The sequence below is a fragment of the Heterocephalus glaber genome, unplaced genomic scaffold, assembly GCF_053883595.1.
Source record: "Heterocephalus glaber isolate CG9 unplaced genomic scaffold, H.glaber_assembly_v1.0 deba00001538, whole genome shotgun sequence".
Classification (NCBI taxonomy): Eukaryota; Metazoa; Chordata; class Mammalia; order Rodentia; family Bathyergidae; genus Heterocephalus; species Heterocephalus glaber.
The window spans coordinates 6290102-6314560 of NW_028258333.1; the positions used below are offsets into that span (position 1 = coordinate 6290102).

Sequence of the window (24459 nt, forward strand, 5' to 3'; positions counted from 1 at the left end):
ACTGGCCAGGAGGCGGTGGTCACTGTGTCACCCCGGCCCCAGGGACCTCAGGGTGTGACTGGGCTTGGAGGCGAGGCTTTTAAAGAGGCAAGGAAGTTAAAAGGAGGCTCAGTTTGGGCACACATTCGGTCTAAACCGGGCCCTTAGCTGAGGGCGGTGATGCATGGCTGTATTCCCAGCACTCTGGGAGGCCGAGGTTGGAGGATGGGAAGGTGTTTCTTCTTGTTGTTTTGGTTTTTGCAATACTGGGGCTCGAATCCAAGACATTGGGCATGTTAGGTAAGCGCTGTACCACTGAGCTACAGCCCGTTAGGATTGCAAGCGTGAATCCCACCTGAGCAATTCAGTGACTTGAGGAGACCTAGTCTCGAAATAAAACAGAAAAAAGGCCTAGGAAGACAGCTCTGTTCAAAGGCCCTGGGTCCATTCCTCAGTACGAAATGGATGGACAGAAAAAGTGTTTGTTCTTCTGGGAAGTGATAGGGCACACGCACCAGGAGTGCACTGCAGGAGGCTCAGTAGTACATGGGAGAAGGTGACCGTCCAGACACCACGGGGAGGGGGCCTTAGGAGAAACTGAACTGCAGACCCCCATCCCTGGAACTGGGGAAGATCAACTTCCATCATGTCACCCACCCAGTTGGGACTGTATCTCAGCAGCCCCAGCAGACTGAGGCCCAAGGAGTGACCCTGCTGGGATTCACACTGGAATTTTAAACATTCACTGCGTTCCTCCCAGCTGCACGGGGGAAATGTCGAATCACACATCAAGGTCTCTTCCTGCAAGCTGCTCTCCCTGGACAACTAAGTTATTTCAGTTTTGCATCCTCAAGCGAAGAGGTTTGAGGTAGAGAGGAAGCAGGTAAAGGACAGCCCAGGTCATCACTGCGGTCCCTACCTGCTGGGCCCGGAGCTCGGCTTCTTTCTGCACTCTCTCTCTTTCTCTGAAAACAGAAAAGAAAAAAAGAGGGTGAACATCACCCTTAATCTTAGAACCACCTTTGGGCCAGATCTACCCACAACCTTGTGCATGCTGGGCAAGTCACTGCACTGAGTGACACCCAGTGGAGAGCTCACTTTTCAAAAGCACCTGGAATAGGCCAGTTAAAGGCATGAGGGCTGGGCACTGAAGATTGCGTGTGAACAAATGTGGCAGAACTGGGTCACTGGAGCCGCAAGGGAATTCAGCATCCAGCTGCCCAGAATCAGGGTTTGCTTCACCCAGCGGGAATTCTTAATAGATGTGAGCGCAGAACCCAGAGGCGTCCATCTGTGCACCGGGGCAGGAAGGACAGTACCTCTCCTCCTCCTCCCGCTGCCTCCTCTCCTCCGCCTCCCGCTTCTGCGCCAGCAGCTGCCGGTACAGCCTGCGTGCCCGCTGCCCGCGGAGCTGCTTCTGCATCACCAGGGCCGCCCGCCTGAGGCGCAGAAACCGCCGCCGCAGCAGGAAGGCTCGGATGTTCCTCTGGATCATCACCACCCCGTGGAGGACCTCTCTGTAGTGCTTTCTGCAGGGGAAAACACGGGCGGCAGGTGAGGCGGTGAGCTATTCGAACACTGCACACTGAGGAGGGGCAGATGGGCTGTGGAAGGAGACGCTGACATCCTGTCACTGCAGAGGCCGGAGAGGGTAAGGGGGCCCTGGGCTGAAGCAAAGCAGAAGAAGAGGCACAAACTAAGCTACAAACCCTACCTCGATCTTGGCTAAACAAACACATAACCACTATGCCAACGTGGAATAATCAGGCAGGAAGCCAGGTAAACAAGACCAGAGGGAATCAGATATATTCTCCTGTTCATAGGAAAACACCCAACCTACGAAATAAAACAAAACCCCACCATAGCAGAGTGGCTCTCGATTTCAGAAAATGTAGCCCACTGTGGTGGTGCATGACTGGAATTCCAGCATAAAGGAGGCTGAGGCAGGAGGATTGCTATGAGCTCAAGGCCAGCTTGGGTTACATAGTGAGTTCGAGGGCAGCCGGGAATACGCATCAAAAGCCTGTTTCTAGAGACAGAATGATACAGACTGAGTATCCCTCATCAGAAATCTGAAATTTCTCAAACTTTCTGAGTGCTGATGTAATGCTAAAATAGTTTCAGATTCTTGGGCCCGGGGGTTTAATGCATGCCTCGCATGCATGACATCCTGGGTTCCATCCCCAGCACCATAAAAGATGATAGTAATGATAATAATAAAAGGATCACAGAGCAGTGTAGATTTCAGCTTGTCAGATAAGGAACGGTCAGCCAGGACGCCATGCAAGTATTCTGGAGCCCACAACCTCTGAACTACGAAACCCTCCTGGTGCCGAGCAGTGGGACAGGGGCTCCTCGGCCTGTGATGCCAGAGGGAACAGGAGATCATGTGGCTTCAGAGCAGGACACAGAGCCCCAAACCACACGGGGACCCCTCTCGGCAGAGCCACGGCGGGCGGGACTGAGGCATCAGAGCCCACCAGCACCTCTTCCAATGGCTCCCCCGGCCCTGCCGGGGTGGCTTCCTCTGAGGCCTTCCCTGGGACAGCCCTGATGGCCAGCGACAGGTCACAACCCCACCCTCTGCCTGGTGCTCACCGTGCCAAGTAGCCTAGGACGTGGGCCCGGATCACCATGGCGCCCGCGTGAACTCCTCCTCCCGCCGCTTCTCCAGCTTCTGCTCCAAGGATTCCCGGAGAAAGACCTGCAGGGGAGGTGCACGCGGAGCAGAGAACATGGTTGGCAGAAGGACGGCGTGGTAGAGTGAGGGCTCTTAGGGGTAACAATGTTTTGGGGAGGATTTTTTTTGCAATAGGATCTCGCTATGTATTCCAGGATGGCCTTGAACTTGGATCGATCCTCCTGCCTCAGCCTCCTGAGTGCTGGGATTACAGGTGTGCACTGCTATGCCTGGTTTGGGGGTAATGCTTTTTTCTCTCTCCTTTTGTTTGCTGTGGACTCACATGGCCATGTTTTCTAGAACAGTGCTTTTTAAATGTCCCACCTGCCAAGGACTAACAGGTGTAAAATCCAGTCAGTATATCTTACAAAAAAGAAAAAACAAAACCACATGCAAAATGAAAGTCTCGTTGTTTTTCATTGTGAGACTCAGCAGGCATGAAATGACTGTGCAGCTGCACTCTATAAAGGCCCCGGAATTCTCGGTGTTGTCACTGCCGGCCGAGACAGTTCCTAGAGCAGCGTGGGTCCTATAGCGCGCGTCTGAGAGAACTGATGCAGGAGCAAGAGAGGAGACAGACGAGAAAAGGACAAGGGAAAGATGGAGACAGCCACCTTGTCCTCACGTGGATACCTCCTTTGCATGCCCGAGAAGCATCGGATTTTGGCTTCAAAAACTCAAATGCACATCAGAGTAGTGACACTAGGAAGGTAATCAGTCGGCTGGGTGTGGTGGTGCACAGTAATCTCAACTGCTCAGGAGGCTGAGGCGGGAGGACTGCAAGTTCAAAGCCAGCTGGGTAACCACCCAAGTGAGACTTCATCTCAGAATAAAAGAAAGGGCTGGGGGGCCAGGGATTTAGCTCAGTGGTGCTGCCGCCTGCCTCGCAAATGTAAGGTCCTGAGTCTGATCCCCGGTACCCTCCAAAAAAGAAAGGGCTGGGGATGTAGCTCAGCGCTCCCTGGGTTCAATTCTCAGCACATTTAAAAAAGAAGAAAAGGAAGCAGAAGGAGGAGGAGGAGCTAATTTGTGTGAGGCCCTGGGATTGATCCTTAGCACACACATATAAAAAGTAATAACAACAAAAAGGGCTGCAGATGTAGCTCAGTGTGAAGGCCTTGAGCTCAATCCCAGTACCACAAGGGGAAAAAAAAATCCCTAAGAATCCACCCCTGCCTTCGTTTCCTCTGAGGTCAGCTCCGAGGTTGCGCTGTGCCCTGGGTCCTCACAGAAGCCCTGCAGGCCGGACCCTGCTAAGAGGTCAGTGTCGGCCCCGCCTCCGGCCACAGACCTGGTGTCACCTATGTGTTGATCACCACGGCGTCCCAGTTCCCGCTGCATGTGGGACGGAAATTCCTGAACCAGAGATCCCAGTCTTCACGAGGCCTGGGGGGCAACCCTGGCTGACACGCACACTGGTGAATAATTAAATCGGACAGCTGGCCAAGGTCAGAGCTGTGGAGGGCACACAGTTCCACAGCCTCATGTTTGCAGTTCCTTTCCTTTCCAGTGTTCTGGTGGCTGATAAGCTCCCAGTCAGCGTCGGCTTCCAACTCCTCGCCCATTAAAGTTTAACTTTCTGAGCTCCCGGCTTCTGCAATCTCGCCGGTCAGTTCAAGCCACAGGGACCTCTTCTGGAGAAACCAGCTCCTTACCCCTGAGAGATTTCTCCAAGCCCTTTCAGTAATTCTCATTAGCACATGTGTGCGGCCATTCCGCCAGCGGGACGTAGGTGTCTTATCTTCAGCGACAGTCAGCTGAGGGCAGTGCCTGTGTCCTGGTGCCTCCTCTGCCCCGGCTTCCGGAATGTAAACTAAAGATGCAGTTGCTTGGCACTGGACACAAAGCAATGGGTGATGGGTGAGGTGAGTCGTAAAGATCTTTGTAGAAGGCCGTGAGACAGGAGAGGGTTCTCGCTATGTGGTTTAGGCTGGCCCTAAATTCACTGCATAGTCCAGGGTGGCCTCAAACTTGCAGCAATCCTCCTGCCTCAGCCTCCGGAGGGCTGGGATCACAGGCGTGCTACAGCATGTCCAGCTTGCAATTTCTTTTTGACTTAAATAAAAGCTGAGCTGATTCTACTGCACTGCTGAGAGCTCCCTGCACCACTTTCTCCAGGTTCTTCCTTGAGTGATTAAGGAGCCCTATCCTTGCCCAACTCCTGCATGGACGCCGTGCAAAAGAACAATCAGCTCTGCGTGCTCCACCAGCAGCCATAGAAAGGGACAGCAATACAGTAGGAAGCAAACGAAGCATCACAGCAGAGCTAGGCCCAGGGCCCCACGATAACAGGAGGGCACCGGGGAGGCAAACAGAGCCCCGGCTGGTATGCACCTGTGCCAAGCCCCAAAGGAGCCCGGCAGGAGCACTTCTGGTGGCCCCTGGGAGCCCACAGTGTACAGCAGGGGAGATGGCGACCGCTGCGGTGGTTGCACTGCCTCCACCTCAGCAGACCAGGGCAGGAGCCTGAGGCCTGGAGCAGCCACACAGCCCGACCCAGAAACTCCACAGTCTGCACAGGAACTTCTGGACGCTGTTCTGACACTGCATGGCCACATGAGGCCCGGAAGGCTCGAGTGCAGGACCCGCCCTTCGGAAGACACTGGAGACCACCCGCCGGCCCCAGCCACCTGCATGGTCTCCTCAGGACGGGACTTTTCCGGGCATAAGAGTGGGAATCCCCATGAGGTTTCTGGCAGTTCCCAGAGGTAGCACGACTGATTTGATGGCTCATTTGCAGTGTGAGGGCACAACTGGTGTACCCTCCACGCCCATCTGGAAGACGGGGTTCAGGGCTCAGCCACAGCAGCAGTTCAGAGACCCCCTTCTCAGGGCAGCACTAGGGATTGAACCCAGGGTTGCTGCCCTGAGCTACATCTCCAGTCTGTCAAAGTTTTTTTCTTTTTAAATTCTGAGATAGGCTCTCATTACATTGCCCAGGGAGGACCTGGAGGACTTAAACTTAGGGTCGTCCTGCCTCAGCCTCCCAAAGTGCTGGGATGTCAGACATGCAGCGCTGCACTGGGCTCTACTCTTCACTGTTCTGGACTGAGTTTCTGGCAACCCAGGACAGCTCTGCCTGTCTTGCCGTTGTACCTGAGGCACCACCGGGTCACCCGGGACCAGGCTGTGCTAACGGCACTCAGTGTGCGTGCCCGAGTTGGCGGCAGCTTCCTGCCCCTCACCTTGGTCTTCCCCAGCTGCCACTCGCTGCCAGACCCGTCGTAGCCTTGCAGCAGTGCCGCACACCTCCCGCGCACGTCCTCAGGCAGCACCAGGTTCCTCGCCAACACATTATACCTGCAGCGTGAGAGGAGAGCACAGGGTCACCCTGTGTGGCCCGTGTTCCCTCCTGGGCTCTGGAGGACAACGGGCCCCGCAGCGCTTGCCTTTTGTAAAAGTCCTGGAAGGGCCTGCGGACGGCGTAGCCCGCCTTGCGGATGCGCACGGTCTCCAGCATCCCTGAGTAGCGCAGCTGGTTCAGAACCACGGCCTGGTCAAAGTGGTCGGGCATCTGCACCAGGCGACAGGGGCAGAGTTAGGTTAGAGTTTGGTAAGACTGCAGGCGCGGTGACAGAGCCCCCAGATTCCCACTCAAGGGAGACTGAGGCAGGAGGCCCGCAAGTTCCAGACTAGCAAGACCTCGTCTCGGGGCAGAAACAAAACAGAACCCGGAAAACTGGGGCTGTCTCTCAGTACGAAGGCAATGGGTTCAACTTCCAGTTTTTTGGGGTTTTTTTTTACAAAAAAGATAAATAAATAAAAAAATTGAACAAAATACACAAAATGACAGGCTGGAAAATGAATCCCTGAGGACCTGCATCACCCACTTCCACAACCCAGGCCCCACCCAATCCGAGCCTGGCAGTCCCAGCTTGATGTTTTTGGGAGAAATCCCGGTCTTGGTAACATCGTGTTAATAAGTACTTGAGTACGGATCGTATTTAATAGCACTATAATGCCATGATCACATCTTGAAAGAAACCAATAATTCCTTAAGATAAATATCCACGTTCAAACACCTTACAGTCTCATAAATATAAATTCACCAACATTTCAGAAATCTTTTTCAAAGAATCACGTCATAAAAATACCACTTTATTTTGCTTTTTAGCTGGGTGTGGTGGAGCAAGCCTTTAATCCCAGCACTCGGGAGGCGGAGGCAAGAGGATCGCTGTGAGTTTGAGGCCAGCCTGGGCTACATCGTGAGACTTTGTCTCAAAAAACCAAAAAAAAAAAAAAGGCATATTTTGCTTTATAAATAATATAGTAATCAGTGATGGGAACAAGTGCGTGTGCGTACACACACACACACACACACACCTGGAACAGGTGGAGAAAAAAACACTGGCCAGCAGAGAAAAAGAGACAAAGGCAATTTAGATTTGCCTAAGTTCCAGTTAAATGCCCCACTCACACGGAGCGTTCCATACACATGAAGTAAAGCCAAGAACACAGAAACTGAGGACAGAAATCGAACCAAGCCTTAATTTCCACACTCATCCTCTTAGCTGCTGTCACCAAACTGGTCCTGCTGCCTGAACAATACTTTTTTAGGGTAAAGGAAAAAAAAGTGCGTCACTTCACATTTACAGCTGTCAGGATCGTGACTCACTTTTTAACCCCAGCACTTACTGCCTTTAATTAACTTGCATATTTTTATTCTACACAACTGAACTAGAGGAGTGAACAACAGCGCATAAATGCCAAGGGTTTCATCTGCAGCCTTTTAAAAATGCACGCAGTCATGAACTCAAGATCAGGCTTGAAGCCATATTATTCTATACTTTCAAAACTAGCAAAAAGTAATGTGAAGGAACGCTCTGCAAATCTCATAACAGCCATGAAGCAGCAGAAGGCGCGGGCTGACTTCTCCCAAAACCTCTTAACACTGTGGTCAGGTCATCTTTACTCCGCAGTATCCTAACCAAGCGCAGCCAGCGGATGAAGGCAAACAGCCAAAACCCACGGCTCCTGATTTGAGTCTTGATTACTTGAACTCTCCTTTGCAAAACGAGAAATGCACTAAAAATACGAAGTGAAAATACCCCTTGGTGAATCTTCATGCAGCTTCTGTTGTAAAGAGCAAGAGTGGAGGGTAAGTAACTGTCCCACAGGGATCTGGGACAATGCTGCCGAGTGTCTACTTGGGACTCTCATCGGCCCACAGCAATCTACAAGCAGAGTACAGTGAAAATCCTGAAGCCTCCAGTCTGTTAAATGCATAATAACCAGAGAAACTGTCTCAATTTAACAGCCCTGAAACTCAGAGACATTAATTCAAAATACCTCTGTCTCCAGCTCTCTCTGCCCTTGATCCGCTCTTCCCCGCCAAATGCGGTCTCTCTTTGCTGAAGTCCATGCAGTTCGGTGGCCTGGCGCCAGTTACTAAAACTGTCTGAAAGGCAGGACTGAGCCTGTGGCACTCACCACCGGCCCGGCTGTCCGAGGGACACTCCCTGAGGCTCTTGGCCCAGAATTCATAGGGAAAACAACGGCCACCCTGACCTTCTCCCCACCGCTAAGTCCTGGAAGAATAATGGACGCCATTCCTGAGCTTTAAAAAGTGCCCGGTCGCCATGGCAACGCCTGGCACTCCAGGCTAATTAGTGCGGTGTGGTTGCAGGGTTTGCTTCGGCTGGGGCAGGCGGGAGCAGGAGGGCACCCCTGGAATGGTCACCAGTGCTGGACTCCCCGCCTTTGTCCCTCTGTCCCTTCCCGCAGTCCACCCCTGGGAGGGAGCTCTGCAACCCCATGGTCGCCCTGGGCAACCCACCCCGAGGTCACGAGGGGCCGAGCCCGGCTTCCCATTGGTGGCTGCCCAGTGAGGGGCAACTTCCTTTTCTGGTGAATTTAACTTTCAAAGACGTCACAGCTGGAGGCGGCAGGGGAGCAACCTAAAGGCATTTTGCCTTTCAGGACTTCACTCCTACACTCCAGTCCCGACTGGTAGGTAACTCGTTTTCCCCCCTGAGGTGGAGTTCCAGCCCACAAAGGCTGCCTGCGGGGTGCTAACAGTCAGGTTTTGATGGTGACAAATAGGTTAGAACTGGGAAGGAACAGTTCCTAATGCTGTATAATTATAGTCCCAGGAGTCCCAGCTCCATCTACTTAGTGAGCAGCTACTACACACCTACTGTGTGCAAGGCTTTGTGATTCGTGCTCCAGGGAGACACAGGGAGCTGGGCGGCGGATCTGGTTTCCTAGGGCTCTGAGATTCAGGAGGGTGCCAGGTACGCCTGACAGCACCACCGATACAGGCGAGAGCCTGGTGTTACACCATAAGAAAGAGAAAGTTCCTTGGGAAGGAAGACAGGAGAGAAAAACACCAAGACTGATGCGGGCAGTGCACGAATTGCAACCCAAAATGAGCTCTAACGAGCACGCTGTATGTTACCAAGTGCCTGGAACTCAGACTGGAATCTAGCAGGTCCCGCATTTTCATTTGTTATACAGTGATTAACTGCAGCTGGCATAGTGATGCACACCTGTAATCCTAGCACTCAGGAGGCTGAGGCAGGAGTTTCGCCACAAGTTTGAGGCCAACCTGTGAACTACATTAGCGAGACCTTGTCTCAAAAAAAAAAAAAAAAAAAAGATTAACACAAAGGATCTGAAAGAGGGAAAATTCAGTAAATCTGATCCCAGGTTGTCACACTGCTGCTGGGGGCGGGCGCCCTGTGCAGGAAGAAGCGTGAACCAAAGGTGGAGGGACCCAGGCTGAAGCTGATGGCCACTGTCCCAGAGGAGGGAGGAGTCCCTGGGGATGGACAGGGACCCTCTGTCATCAGCAGGAACTCTGGACGTGAGACCATCACCCACCAGAGGGCTGCAGTGCTTACTCGGATGCCATGCACATCGTGAAATAAGTAGCGATATTTTTTTTCTTTTTGGGTACCGGGATCAAACTCGGTTCCTTGCGCTTGCACAGCAGGCGGCGAAACCACTGAGTTAAATCCCCGGCCCCACATCGTGAAATAAGTATGAGCAACCACAGACAGGAAGGACAAAAGAGGACACGCAAGGACTTGAGGTCCTTTTACGTGGTCGTCCTGAGAAAAGGACATGTCATAATCTCACTTGATAGAGAAATGATGGCCCTTGCACACATCCTGCTGTCTCTGGACGTGTGTGTGTGAGGACGTGTTTCCACTCAGGCATGCAGAGAGGCAGGGAACACAAGCTCAGAACTTCCTGCGGTGGGGGGGGGGGCTCAAAAAAAGGGAGAAAACACGGACTGCCCTAAAAGGAGGAAATGATCACACCCACCAAGTGAACCGCTTCAATATGATTATCCTGCATGCAGTATCTTCGAGGATATTTCAAAGTAATTGTTTCTTACAAGGGAAAAAAGATCCAGAATGGGTTCTGAAGGTTCTGCAGGGAAGAGGGGGAGAAGGACAGAGAGAAGCAGGGGCTGGGTGCAGACAGCCTGAAATGCCATTTCCCCAACGACGAAACTGGCTCCAGGACTCCTGAGGGACACCAAAAGTCTTGAGTACTCAAGACCCTTCCATAAAATGACTTAGTAGGGGCCTGGCATGGTGGTAGACTCTGGGAGGGTGAGGCAGGAGAATCACGAATTCAAGGTCAGCCTGGGCAACTCAGCAATAGGGAGATCTTGCCTCAGAAAGAGGTAGGTTGGGGCAAGGCTGGGGATGTAGTTCAATGTGAAGGTCTTGGGTTCAATCCTCAGTCACATGCATGCACACAGGCTCAGTATGACTGGGGGTACAGTCCAGGGGTTGAATGGTACAGTGCCTGCCCCACCTACACAAAGACCTGGTTCATTCCAAGTACCAGGAGTGTGAGGGCGTGGGAGTGGGTGGTAAAAAAGTGTCGTACTTACACACAACCTATGCATTTGTTCCTGTATTCACCATTTCCAGTGGGATATGCTGTGCCAACAGTTATTGTACTGAACACAAGAAAAAAGCCCATCCATGTTCAGTGGGGATGCAATTTTTCATGAAGTCGCAGTCCACAGTGGGCTGAGCCCATGCATGAGGACACCGAGCAGCAACTGCTTGCTCCCACAGTGGAGTATTAGAGGCCGTGGAGGAATGGCACCGACACAGAAGCTGGAGACAGGCCAGTCTCAGAGGCCGAGATGAGCCCACTCCTGAACGTTCAGAGCGGGAGATCTACAGAAAGATGCTAGACTAGCGGCTGGCGAAACTGATGGGCAGGATGGGGACCCCCACAGGGGCAGAGCTCCAGGGCCAGGGGCTTCTTTCTGGTGATGACTGCATGGATCTGGGCATATTTAAAAACCACGCAGCTGCACACTGTAACTGAGTCGGCTGCATGCCACATGGGCTCCCTCTCAGAAGTGTTAGAGAAAAGGAAGCTGACATGGATGCCTTTAGAATGGACAGGAAGTGTGCAGGCAGGAAGGCATCCCCATCTGGATAAAGTATATTTAGCTTCAGCAGTGGGGTGTGGTGGGGCACACCTGCAATCCCAGCACTCTGGGAGGCTGAGGCAGGAGGATGGAAACAAGTTGGAGCCCAGCCTGGGCAAATTAGCGAGAACCTATCTAAAAATGAAAAATCAAAAAAGGGCTGGGGGAATGGAGCACCATGTGACGGCCCTGGGCTTAATCCCCAGGAGCCCCCAACCCAGAAATATACTTAGTTTCAATTTACACTTGGGATAAATTAATCAGAATGAATAAAATTAGAAAAACTTCTTTCCTCCCAGTCTGAAATATAAGATGCAGAACGCCTGGACAAAAACCCAAGAGTCCAACAGCAGGCTAAATGCTGGGCAAAAATCACTTGGGGGCAAACCTTACTTTTGCTGCTTAAAATTTAAATAAAGGGCAACACGGGTGCTGGGAACCAGGGGCACAGGGGCAGGGAGGCTGCTTCACATGAAGAAGACAGAAGCCTGTGCGCGATCAATCCCCCTGGCCCGAGCGGCCCCAGCCTTCTGTGAAACCATAAACACCACACAAGGACAGGGAGAGGCGGGCCAGCCGCCGACAGTGAGGGGGACCCCGCTGTGCCCACCAGAGACAGCGCAGCCGTAATCCGGGCACTGTGAGGCTGCTTCATTCAGAGCCCTGCCACTGTGAGGCTGCCTCATTCAGAGCCCTGCCGAATCAGACACAGAGACTCAGGAAGCACCTGGGGTGCGACTTAAACTTAACTTAAACTTCAGGCAGTGAGGGGAATGCACCTCCACTGTGGGGCGAGCACTCGACGGTTCAAATGCCAGTCTGCTCTCATCCATGCAGCGCTCAGCATGGAGCTGCAGGATCAGCATCTAAAATTTAGTCTGATTCTCTCAAGGAGAAATGACATGTTTTATTTGACTACTGTTTACAAACTGATAACCGAATTGTGTCCCATCTTCTCCAAAGAAAAACTACAGCAGGATAAAATAAACACGGTGATCAAAATAGAAAAAGGTGCCGAGCATGGTGGCCCGCCCATGCCTATAATTCCAGCACTCAGTTAGATTCCTGCAAGTCTGAGGCCAGCCTGGGCTACATACAGTGAGTTCAAGGCCAGCCTGAACTACATAGCAAGACGGGGGGGGGGGGGGGGGGATATTTGCCTCTTTGCCTTGGCTGACAGGAAGCTCAAAGCTGAGTTTGTTAACAACAGTATCTGTCATTAACCAGGTTATTTATTTTTACTTAATCTTTGAATGGCCTCTAAAAAATGCCTTTTCAGAGACATCAATAAATGTCTCAAGTCCTTTAAGAAGCATATATTAAATACAAATAACCATAATGTCTAAAAACATTAATTTTTTTTAAAAAAGAAAAATTCTATTATTGTGTTTTCCAAGATCTGCTGCTCTTTACTCAACCCTCCAACTTCAAATCCTGTAATTTCAGGGAAAATTTCAAATCTTTCAGTTCTGAACTGACAGCTCCCAAAGGGAAGGATGCCACATCTGTCCTTGCTTCTATGACAAAGGTGTGACAGCAGCCTTCAAATCAAACAGCGTTGTCACAGGGAGACTCGGGTGGGGCAGCCCCAGTGGGCTGTTATTCCACTCGAGAACGCTGGAAGACATCTTGAGCGTCGTGTTCAAAGCTACTTAGCATTTGCTGAAATCCAGCAATTACACTGGGTTGTAGCTCAGAGACTGAACACTTGCCCAGCATCCAAGAGGCCATGTGTAAGTACCAAAAATAGAACAATTAGGAAATTAAACCTGAAAGAGCTCCTCAAATCTGAAAATACTGTATGTGAATCAAACTTGCACACATCAGAGCTGGGCGTGGTGCCACACACCTGCAATCCCTGCACTTCAGAAGCTGAGGCAGGAGGGTCACCATGAATTCGGGGCCAACCTGGGCTACACAGAAACCCTGTCTCAAAAAACTCCAGTCCTGGGGTTTGCTTCCATAGGAACCAACTCTCTGCATTCTTCTTCTTCTTTTTTTTTTCCAGTACAGGGGATTGAACTCAGGACCTTGTGCTTACTAGGCAGGTGAGTGCCACTGAGCTAAATCCCCAGCCCTGCAAAAATTTTTAAATATTCACCGTTTTTTTTTTTTTTTTGGGTACCAGGGATCGAACTTGGGACCTTGCACTTGCAAGGCACGCGCCGGAACCACTGAGCTAAATCCCCAGCAGGACCCAACCCTCAAAGGGGTAAAAGTGTAAGGGAAAAGGTAAAGATGGAATCTAGGCAGAGAACATGCTCTGTGTACTGTATGTAATGTTCCTGGCAGTGTCTGCCATCATATTCTGGAAACACAGCCTTGAAGATACTGGCACCAAAAAGGATCTTAGGGACCAATCAGTCACACGCTGACTTGGTCTAATTAATTCCAGTGATTTAAAAGTCACAGTTTCAGCTGGGTGGTGTGGCACTCATGTATCACTGATGAGGCTGAGGCAGGAGGATCACTGGAGCCCAGGAGTTCAGGGCTCGCTTGGACGACATTTCAAGACCCCATTTCTAAAATCCAAAAACAAAAAAGACACCCACAATTTTAAGGGTCAAACCTGGTTCACTACCCTGAGTCCTGCCAGATGTCAGTTCACAGCAAGATCAACTAAATCTAATAAACTTTTTGCAAAGTCAAGCAGCAAACGCTGAGCACATGTGACCCCAGTTACCCCTGTGCACCCCTACAGGCAGCAGGGCAGCACCACGACCCTGCACCTCACTTCTGCTGGCTGAAGAGCATCCCCATGTCCCGTGACCCACACTGGGTCCACCCAGTCTCCTCCCTCCCACTGGAGCACCTGCTAAGGGCCACGTCTCTCAGGGCCCCTTGGGAGGACACACGGGGCCCCGGACTCGGGCACATTTAGTAATGACTGCCGCGACCTTTCCAGCAAGTAAAGCAGAAAAGTAGAGGCGTATTATTTCAGTACAGTGAAAGAGGTGTAAAAAGCCCCTTCCCAGACTGAGCAACTGCAGGAGGAAGGGTGGGGCCCAGCAGGGCACAGTCAGGCTGGCGGACGCAGGAGATGGGGATCCAACCTACTCTGACTAAGAACAGCCGGGGATTTAGCTCAGTGGTGCCACTGCCTGCCTTGAAAAGTGCAAGGTCCTGAGTTCGATCCCCGGTACAAAAAAAAAGAACGGCGGCGAGCCCCGACCTGGGCACACAGGGGACGCCAGGCTGAGAGGCCACAGAAAGCCACACGCAGGACCCAAGCAGGGCAGCCACAGAGGGCCACCTGGCCTGACTTACAAAACACGTTCTTAAACCTGTTCTACTGGGATGTGACCTTCCCCACCACATGGGCAGACTTTTTCAAAGTGAGCTTCGTGACATTCCACCATGAAATAAAGAGCTCTCCTCTCCTTCATAGGGTTCTCAGTGGGCCCAACATGTGACTACTTTAAACTTCCTTACACACGTATTAGGTCTGCAACCAAGGGACTCAGTCCACAGTCCATAGTAGGAGGCCTGCTCACCAGAAAACGTGGTAATTAGCGAAAAGAGTTGCAACGAGATTCTTTTTTGATAAATAGATTATAAAAGGGCAGAGATCCTACAATTGACCCACAGAAAGCATTTAACAGAGGAGATATTTGTGTCTCATTATCCTCAGGAGATACATCTCTACCCCAGCCTACTTTAAAGACAAACACGCAAGACTTACCTTTTGATAATCCATCTTCTACTTAAGAAGTAGAGGATCCCACAAGAACTTAGTGTGAGCCAGTTACGTTGCACCAATAAAACACATTCCCAGCCCCAAATAGACTGAGAAAGCCTCACCCAGGAACTCCCATGCCCGCCTCTTGCTGATTGGAGAAGAGCGAGAGCCCTGCAAAGAATCACAATCTTTATTTGCTTTCTTTGTTACCTCAAACCCTCCAGCGAGGTGCATGAATGAATATGATCGGATAAGAAGTCTATCACGCTTTGAACTGTGTTCAAGAGCAGGTTAATAAAGCAGCGATATAATTTCCCTGACCTTGAAACAGGCAGTAAACAAAAGCCAATTAAGCGAGAGACAAAGGTTCTTTGTACTTACAGCAGTCCCTGCAGTCCCGGGCTGTTAAACATTCTACACAGTTGTTGCCACTCGCTAGTTTTCACATTTTGTGAAAAGTGTAGAAAGCAAATCTTCCCTTCGGAAGAGGTCCTCCCAACAGGTGAGAGCAGGAAGCTGAGTGGTTACATGACTTGCAGAAGTGGGGCAGTGAGTCAGTCCTGGAGGTCGGGTTACAGGGTACGGAAATTTCTCACCCGCCCAGGACAGACCTCAAGCCACACCCCTGCAGGGCCCGGGACAGTTAGCACCCAGCCAGCTGAGCCTGAGCTGAGCCTGAGCCGGGGAAGGGTTCAGTCCAAGTTGGGAGCTGGTGGGGCACTTCCCGCAGAACCACCGGGCCTGATGCCCAGTGGGAACCACAATAAGCGCACACATGCGTGCACAGAGCCTGGCTCAGCTCTGTCCCGCTAGACCCCTGCTCGAGAACTTCAGCACATGCCAAGTTAAAACAGGCCTGGGCGTCACGAAATTCAAGGTCCTAAAATAGGGCGCCAATGTGCCTTTTCACTCAAATGCACAAACCCTACACTTTAGTCCAATTATAGATAATTCTAGTTGTTTCTGGACTAAAGCACGCACTTCCGGTCTTTGGCCTGAGGCTGGCTTCCGCACCCGAAATCTGCTCGCTGTCACCATGATGTCTGAGATCTCAGGGTGTCCCTCACTGCATCTTCCCCACCAGACTACCACTGGCACCTGCAGAGCAGGGCCCGGTGCAGCCTTTTCCCCTGGGCTTCCAGCACACGAGGTCCTTGCCTAGTGGAGCAACCGCGATCACACTTTTCTTTACGCTGTGTAATTTTGGGAACCCATCGGACATATCCACGGAATTCCCCAGGAGAGGGCTTTCACTGGGGAAAGAGCTGAGCTCTATGCATTTTTACGTTGCCTACCACAGGAACTGACGTACCAGGTGCACCCTTGCTGGCATGCTGCGTACCTAACATTGAGGTTTTGTTTGTGGCTGTTTCTAATATATTTGTTTACATTAAACAGGTTTAGGGACAGGATTTATCTCAGTGGTTCCACTGCCTGCCTCACAAGTGCAAAAAACATACATTAAACAGGTTTTGCTTCTGTTATAGATTTTCAAGAAATGAAAATGCTCTTCACTGTATGTCAGTCTAAACAACTATAGTCAACTAATTTGTTTTTTCCATACTGGGGATCGAACTCAGGACCTTGTGATTCCGAGGCAGGCAGCAACGCAACTGAGCTAAATCTCCTGCCCAAGTCAACTAATTTTTCATAAATGAGAAAAGACAATTAAATGAAGAAAGTTTTCTAAATAAATGGTTCTAAACTGACTGGATTATCAATATGAAAAACACAATTTAGATGCAGACATTATGAATTTCATAAAATTTAACTATAAATGGATTATAGACCTATGCATGTAACACAAAACGACTAGAAGAAAACATAGAAGATGATCTTAGGTGACCTTGTGTTGGATGATAACTCAGCTATAGTACCAAAAGCCCTGTATATGACAAGAACAACTGAGAAGTTTTAATTTCACTACAATTAAAACTTTTTCTCTCAGATACTGTTAAGATAATGGAAATACACACAGTAGAGACTTGAAAACAGTTGAAAAATATGTATCTGGAAAAAAGACTGTATCAAAGGTATGTATTTAAAAACTTTAGGGCTGGGGATTTAGCTCAGTGGTTCTGGCACCTGCCTCGCAAGCACACGGTTCTGAGTTCAATCCCCAGCACCAAAAAAAAAATAAAAAAATAAAAAAATAAAAGACAACTTTAAAGGGCTGGGGATTTAGCTCAGTGGCCAGGAGCCGAGCCTGCCTCAAAAGCGCAAGGCGCAAGGTCCTGAGTTCAATCCCCAGTACTGCAAAAAAAAAAGATTGTTAGGCAAAAGACACTTCACCGAAGAGGACGTACAGGTGGTCAGTAAGCACAGGGACAGCTGTTCAATATCACCTGTCACTAGGGAATTACAACTGAGGCAGTAAGGGAGTACCACTGCACATGTATTCAAATCATTAAAATCCAGGAACCGGAAAATACCAAGTGCTGAAAGGATGTAAAGCAACAGAACTCTCCCTTAGCTTAGAACTTGCAAGAACGTGTGATGGGACATTCAGTTTGGAAGATAGTTTCTTACAAAGCTCAAGACAGTCTTGACCCGAGATCCAGGAACTGCACACTCACCTTCACCCAACTGAGCTGAAAACTTCTGTTCATGCAAACCCTCCCCATGGCCAGCGGCAGCCAATTTATTCAGAACTGCCAAACAATGGAAGTGATCAAGATGTCTTATCAATAAGAAGATGGGCAAAACCCCCTACAGTCCATCCCTACAGTGGCATTTATTCATAGATTTAAAAGATGGTGCTATCAGGCCACAAAAAGGCATGGAGGAGCCTTCAATGCTGACTGAAACAGCTAGGTCCTATTTGATCCCAATGACACTCTGGAAAGCTATGCATGCACTAAAACCCAGACATTCACAGCACAAGACTAAACTTTGGCTGAAACCAAGAGATTATGAAGCTTGTCCAAAGAGCATCGAAGTGCATTACAGATGCACAAATCAACCTCGCTGAAAGGTGTGAGTGGGGGCTGCTCAGTTAGGAAACATTTATTAGATGACAACAAAAAGACACACCAGAGCCCTGCACCGGGTGGAGATACTTGTTTCCCTGGCGGCATGGGCTCTGCAGACCAGGCTTTGGGCTACTGGAATGAGCCTGCTTTGAGAAAACCTAAGTGAAACTCATTCTCTCCGACTAGGTTTGATTTACTTTCACACCAAAAAGCTGAGACCCTCAGGATCCTGGAGTGGGCGTGGCTGCAACTCGGAGCACTGCCTGAGGCGGAGGCCCGAGGCAGCGGCTGGGCACCCTCTTCCTCCCCCGCATGGCAGGCTTGCTTCTGTGGGAAATGGGTCACTGCAGGGCTTAACAAAGAATATTTCAGCCGAGGGTTTCATCAGGGTGGATACAAAAGATGTGGGGAGATTACAGTTGTCTCTTTGTTGCCTTCACTGACATACCCGTGTGAAATGGAAGAACAAAGCATGTGAGTGTTTGCTTTTAAATCCAAACACAGAAGAGAATCGGCAATAAAACCCTCACAGCTCCTGAAGAAATCCTCACCTACCTCACCTGCTTCCACGTGTGTAAATATTGTGTGTGTGCACGCACACAGAAAAATTGTTTTTTAAAAAATGCAAAAGAAAGCACTTGCACATTTTGCGCCTTGTACCCAAAGAATCTTGAGAAAGTTCCTATGGCGACATGAGGGTACCCCGCCTTTCCACAGCCGCCTCTACACCAAGGCTAGGGTGCCGGCTCCTAGGTTCCTGCTGAGCAGCTGCTTCCTCCTCCAGTGCTCAGGGCTTGTAAAGAAATACAAAAGCAGAACCGGAGTCCCCGTGCGAGTTTCCCATTCACACCCCAGCCTCTGGCTCCCCAAGGGCGCTGCTTTGGGGGCTGCGTGTGGAGCATAGGGGTGAAGGTATCGCAGCAGCCAGCCCCCACTGCCCGCAAAAACACACTTGCTCCTAGCAGAGCCCGCACTGCTGGCCACTGGGTGTGTGTTCCAGCAGTGTGGGCTCTGCACGTTCATCTGTCAGTCAGAAACCGACTGGCGACAATGCAAGATCGTCTTCCTATCCCACCCTAGCACGTGTGTCTGTCACGCCACATAACCAGGGTGCTTAATACTATCTCTAGTGCCAATTACGGAAAGCTAAAGGGCTGCGTTGTGACTTTTTTTGGTTTTGCTTTTGAGACAAGATCTCGCTGTGCAGTAGTGCAGGCTGGCCTTCAACTCTCGATCTTCTTGAGCCTCCCAAAAGCTATTACAGACCCGTGTCTGCACCCCGCTTTAAAATGTTATACCTTACACTGAAAGTTTAATTTAAAAAAACAGCAGCTGGCTCATCACTGAACGGAGCCTGTGTTTCTGCCACTGGACTAAATACTCAGCATAGAATAGTATCTTGATTGTTACAACCACACTGTGGATGAAACCAGTCCATGATGATTAAAGGTAGAGTGCGATATAAAGCCTAGGAGAGCGATCTTCTGGAAAATGCCATTAGCTGACGTTTGCATAAAGCCCTTTACATACAAGACATCATTTATTTATCTGCTCTACTCTGTGTGAGGTGGGCAGGGTGCTCTTAGTTGTTGTTTTGAGAGAGGCTCTCCCTCTGTAGTTCAGGCTCCTCTTGAACTCATTATGTCGCCCAGGCTGGCCTGGAACTTCAGATCCTCCTGCCTCAGCCTCTGAGTGCCAGGATCACAGGTTCGGACCACCACTCCTGGCTGCTCTTAGTGTTTTCATGTTGGTCCAGAGAACTGAAGCTGTCTGATGCATCACACACCAACTGCCGTGGACCACAGAGGTGCCTCTCCTTAAGGGACAGTGTCCCCATGTGGGTGGCCACCCCCACCCCCCGCAGACAGGCGACCCAGGGGACCTGCTTCTGTCCTGGTGCATGACTGGTGCGCATCCAGGCCTCTGGGATGACGGGCACAGTACGAACACCATGGGTAGGAGCAGCAAGGCAGTGACCACTGTGACACTGAAGCCAGCAAGAGCTGAGGGCGAAGGACGGCCAACAGCGACTTGGTGGGCAGGCGGGGGTCACTGTCCATTCACGGATGCACAACCGGAAGCACAGAGGTGTAAGTTAACATGTTGGTGGTCACCAAGTTCAGGCCACAGAGCCAGGATGCACACCCAGGCAGTGACATCCAGCACCTGGGCCTCGAAGTTGCTGTACCACGGCTACCCTGCCATTCTGCAAGGTGCGAGTTCAGGAGGGCAGAAGAGGGTGCTACAGCTCCATTTGCCCTTTAACAATGGAGTTATTTCCCGAATGAAATTCCTCACAATAGCTCCCTTGGTAGCAAACCAAAACAGAAATCCACTTCTGAGGATTAAAGCCCAAAGCAGATAATAGTACATTTAGTTAGTGCAGGGCTTGGCAAAGCGCAGCCTGAGGGCCACGCCCACTCGCCACCTGCTTCTGTAAATAAACCTTTTTGGGAAGACAGCCACGCATTGTCTAGGGCCATTCAGCACACGGGCAAAGCCTGAAATACTTCCTAGCTTGCCAGTTACGGAAAGAGCATGCTGGCGCTTGAGTTAAAGAACAAAAGCCAAGGCTGGGCGTGTGGCCCGAACTCAGGATGCAGGTGAGGCCCACGTTTCCATCCCCGGTGCTGCAAAAAGAAAGAAAAAAAGGGAACAAAAGGCAGGCAGAAGGTGCTCAGCCGGTGTAAACTAAGTTGTGCTCTAAAGGTAATAAAAACCAGATTTCAGAAACGCGTATGAGAAAAGAGTAAAGTATTTCAGTAATTTTGAGACCCTTTCACCTCCCGAAATAATATTGTATATACAAGTAATTTTATGAAATTAATTTCCTTTTGCTTTTAAACATGGCTACTGGAAAAGTTTTCTTTATGTGGCTCACAGTCTGTGTCTACTGAACAGGGCTGCTCTAAGAAATTAGACTCTGCTCCTTCAAGACATGGAGAGTAAACTGGAATGGGAGTGCACGCCTGTAATCCCAGCTACTTAGGAGGCTGAGGCAGGAGGATCACCAAGTTTGAGCCCCACCTGAACAACTTAGGGAGACACTGTCACAGAATGAAATTTTAAAAGGGCTGGGGATGTAACTGGTGTCAAGGTGCTTGCTTAGCATGCACAAGGACCTGGATCTGATCTTCAGTAACACACACACAAACACACACACACACACACACACACAGACCTGGAGAATACAAGAAAACAATGTTTAAAATTATAATTTATTTGCATTTGTTTGATTTATATAAATGTAACTATTATTTTTTTTTTTTTTGGTACCGGGGATCAAACTTGGGTCCCTGTGCTTCCCAGGCAGGCGGTCACACCACTGAGCTAAATCCCCGGCCCAATGCAACTATTTTAATACAAATCAAGAGACTAAAACCTGTTACTCCTTGCCAATGACATGACTTATTATTATGCAGAGATGAACGGCAACACTAGGGCAAAAACGTAGCCTGGAAGACACCTCATGGACACTTCCCAGGAGGCTCAAGAGTCTGAACAAAAAAATGACCTATGAGGAATTACTGCCAACTTCAAATGTTGTTTGTGAAGCATCTTTTAAATAGAGATGATTCTCAACATAACTACATTCTTTCTAGCCCATTTATGCTGTATTTAATTTCTAGGCCAGCCAAAACACATTTTCCTTAGGACACTGTATTTTTGTTGTGTGGTTTTGTTTTGTTCTTTGTTTTTGAGACAGGCTCTTGCCATGCAGTCCAGGATGGCCATGGACCCCCAGAGATCCTCCTGCCTCAGCCTCCTGAGCACTGGGATTACAGCCTTGTGTGATTTTGAGACACATCTTAAACCTAGCATCTTTAGTGTTATGTAATGATGAGAAAGAGCCACGCAGAGGAGCTGTGGTAAAGCCAGACTGACAGGCAACAACGGGGTGTGTCCACCGCATCTTCTCCCAGACTGGCAAGGAGGCTGTGCTCTCCCTCGCTGCTCCCCAGGATGCCTTTCATTCCAGTCCTGCAGACACTGTGGCCGCCGCATGTACCCAACACCTGCTGCAGTGCTTTCCTGAGTCAGCCCCCCACCCCCTCCCATTCTCCCTCCTTTCCGGTTTCCTGCCTTTATCCTGCACCTGTGCTGCCCAGCCCAGTGCTCAGCACCCTGCCCAGGCCGCCCCCGCCCCCTCCCCTGCGCACAGCACTGAGGGCGGCTCCAGATCGGATTGGCCTGTCCCACCTGCACCCAGCTCCCCGAGGCCAAGGCCATGCACTGCAGACACCAGGCAGAGTGTCTTGCAGACGGGGAGCCCCTGGCTTGCTGGTGGGGACTGGCATAGCTCCCAAAGCTACAGCCTCCTTCTGGAATTAGCAACAGCATGGAATTTAAGCAAGGATGGGTCCGCATCAGGGGTTTTAAGGTCTTTATTTCTGAGACAGGGTCCCACTATGTAGTCCAAGCTGGCCTTGAACTCCTGGAGATCCTCCTGCCTCAGCCTCCTGAGGGGAGGGCTGGGATTATGAGCGTGGCCTTGATAGTTTATTCAGTAGTAGGGTCCAGGAGCACTGTGTAAAAGGAACTCCAACTGTATTACAGCACCTGGGGGAAGAAGACACCTAGGGTGGACGGGGCCTCAATTCTCAAGAGGTAACATACATTTTTTCTTTTTATCTTTTAAACTTTAATAGCACATGTTTGTCGTTTAGGACACACAGATTGAGAGGGTTAGTGATTTAAGATACCTTAAGGATAGATAGCCTGCTAACAGGTTCCAGTACAAATCCATCAGATTAAAACGTGAAAGGACCCGGACAGCAAGGGAACTCAGACGTGCTGCAGGCTGGGCAGGGCCCCAGGGTTGGGCGCTGGGTGGAGCCTTGGCTCCAGACTCAGCTCAAGTTTAAAGCAAAGCAGGGCAGAGGCTCCGGGAAAGCAGAGGGGAGCCCAGTCTCTCCGAGGACAGGAGGACAGACGCCGCCGCTCCAGCCCGGCCAGGTGAGCAGAACCTGGCTACCCAGGCAGCGCAGCCTCCGCCTCCCTGCTCCACACGGTCCGGTCCGTGCGCCCCTCCTGTGTGTGCCTGGCTCCTCCCGGCTTCCCAGGGGGCAGTCACGACCCTGCCCAAGGCCTCACCGGGTCAGGGTACCAGGCGCAGGAGAAAGAAGGGGAGTGTGGCTGCGGCGGCCTGACGTTCCTCATTGTCCCCAGCCAGCACCTGGCATCTGGGGTGTGGATGCTGGGCAGAGCAGGGTCTTTAGGACTCGACTCTCGTGTCTCCGTAAGTCACTCCCTGGGCAGGGCGGGGGTGGGAAGCAGCAGAATGCGCCCACCTGGTTCCCTGCTTCAGGGTGTCTGAGCTTCGGGGACACAGAACTCGGACCCTCTGGAGGCCTGCATCACACTTAGTTTAAAGAATGAAAACCTGCGCTGGGTGTGGTGGCGCATGCCTATAATCCCGGAATTTGGGGCAGCTGAGGCAAGAGGATCGCCATGAATTTGAGGCCAGCCTGGGCGACACAGACCGTTCCAAGCCAGTCTGAACTACATAGCAAGACTCTGTCTCAAAAAACAAAACAGAACAAAACCAAAAAGTATGCACAGGAAAACAATGAGTCTCAGAGACAAATAAACGTAAAATAACAGAGTAAGACTGAGGCATCTGAACTGTTTTTACAAAGCCAAAAAAAGGCAACTCAGAGAACTCTGGCCCAAACCCTCAGTCACCAAGTAGAGCCGAGTATGAGGCGGGGCCCAATGTGGCCAGGTTCGTGTTGGGGCTGGAAGGGGCTTAGCATGTCACCCGGTCTTCCGGTCACCTCGCTCACACAGGAACACAAGGCAGGCAGCCAATGTGCACAGATGCACGCGTGTGCACAGTGCGGAGGCCTCGGTGTGCACTGTGGCTGACGGAGACAAGGATGGAGAGGTCCCTGGGCACAAGCGGGATGACAGGAGCACACAGCGCCCCGCTGTCCTTACTCCTGCTTATTCAGGTATGGATGCCCCTGTGCTGGAGGCACAACCAAAGCAGCCAGTATCAGTTTAGTATGAATGAGAAACACCACAAAGCACTGCACGGAGCGCTGGGACTTGCCAGCGAACGGCGGTCTGGTGCTCTCCCTGGCCGCGTTGTGCCCACCTCGGGCCTCTGTTCACATGACTCCGAGCACCTGGGCACCAGGACCTGAGAGCTCTGCTCTGAGGCGTCCACACCGGCCCGTGGGTCCAGGCACCTCCAATCTGATACTCCCTCCCGCTCACTCCCAGACCCCCACGCAGGAAACGCTGCTCTTCTGCAAGACTTGTCAGAGGACGGCCAGCAGGAGAGAGGTTTCTTTTGTTTTGTTTTTGGAGACAGGATCTCGCTTTGTGGTCCAGGCCGGCCTTAAACTTGCTGTGTTTAAGCTGGCCTCAAACTCATGGCGATCCTCCTGCCTCAGCCTCCCTGGTGCTGGGCTTACAGGTGTGCACCATCATACCAAACTCAGGAAAGTTTTAAATTGCAGGCTCACCAACTAAGAAACTGTTGAGAAATAAAAGGAGGCAGGGGTGTGGCTCAGTGGGAGAGTGCTTGGCTAGCACCCAAGTGGGAGGTCTTCCACATGGTCCTCAGCACTGTGAAATCGAAATTGTTTTTCTGAAAAGGGATTTAAGATAGACATGGTGGTGCGCAACTGTGATTCTAGCTCTCTGGAAGGCTGAGGGAGAAAGACTGCAAGTTTGAGTCCAGCCTGGGCAACTTCGCAAGACCTGTCTCAAAATCAAAACTAAATGGTGCTGAGCA

At 50.8% G+C, this 24459-nt stretch overlaps 2 protein-coding genes across 7 annotated transcripts in view; both read right to left on the reverse strand.

Moving 5' to 3' along the window:
• Positions 1-24459, reverse strand: part of Myo10 (myosin X) — a 65153-nt gene that overhangs the window by 32944 nt on the left and 7750 nt on the right. For 2 of the 6 annotated variants that reach the window (XM_087189434.1, XM_087189435.1), the window contains exons 2-6: positions 6049-6173; positions 5845-5959; positions 2578-2683; positions 1299-1508; positions 899-944 (exon numbers count right to left, since the gene is read on the reverse strand). In XM_087189434.1, the coding sequence (XP_087045560.1) occupies positions 899-944; positions 1299-1508; positions 2578-2615 (294 nt within the window). In that variant the 5' untranslated portion in view covers positions 2616-2683; positions 5845-5959; positions 6049-6173. Of the gene's footprint in view, positions 1-898; positions 945-1298; positions 1509-2577; positions 2684-3950; positions 5811-5844; positions 5960-6048; positions 6174-7948; positions 8365-14745; positions 15022-15123; positions 16417-24459 lie in introns of those variants that run through there. The other 4 variants (XM_087189433.1, XM_087189430.1, XM_087189431.1 and 1 more) reach the window with 4 other exon arrangements.
• The window catches only part of LOC147824474 (unconventional myosin-X-like), a 40785-nt gene continuing 38184 nt past the window's right edge, over positions 21859-24459 (reverse strand). The window contains exon 14 of the mRNA XM_087189441.1: positions 21859-22274. Coding sequence (XP_087045567.1) covers positions 22266-22274 — 9 coding nt within the window. The 3' untranslated portion in view covers positions 21859-22265. The remainder of the gene's footprint in view (positions 22275-24459) is intronic.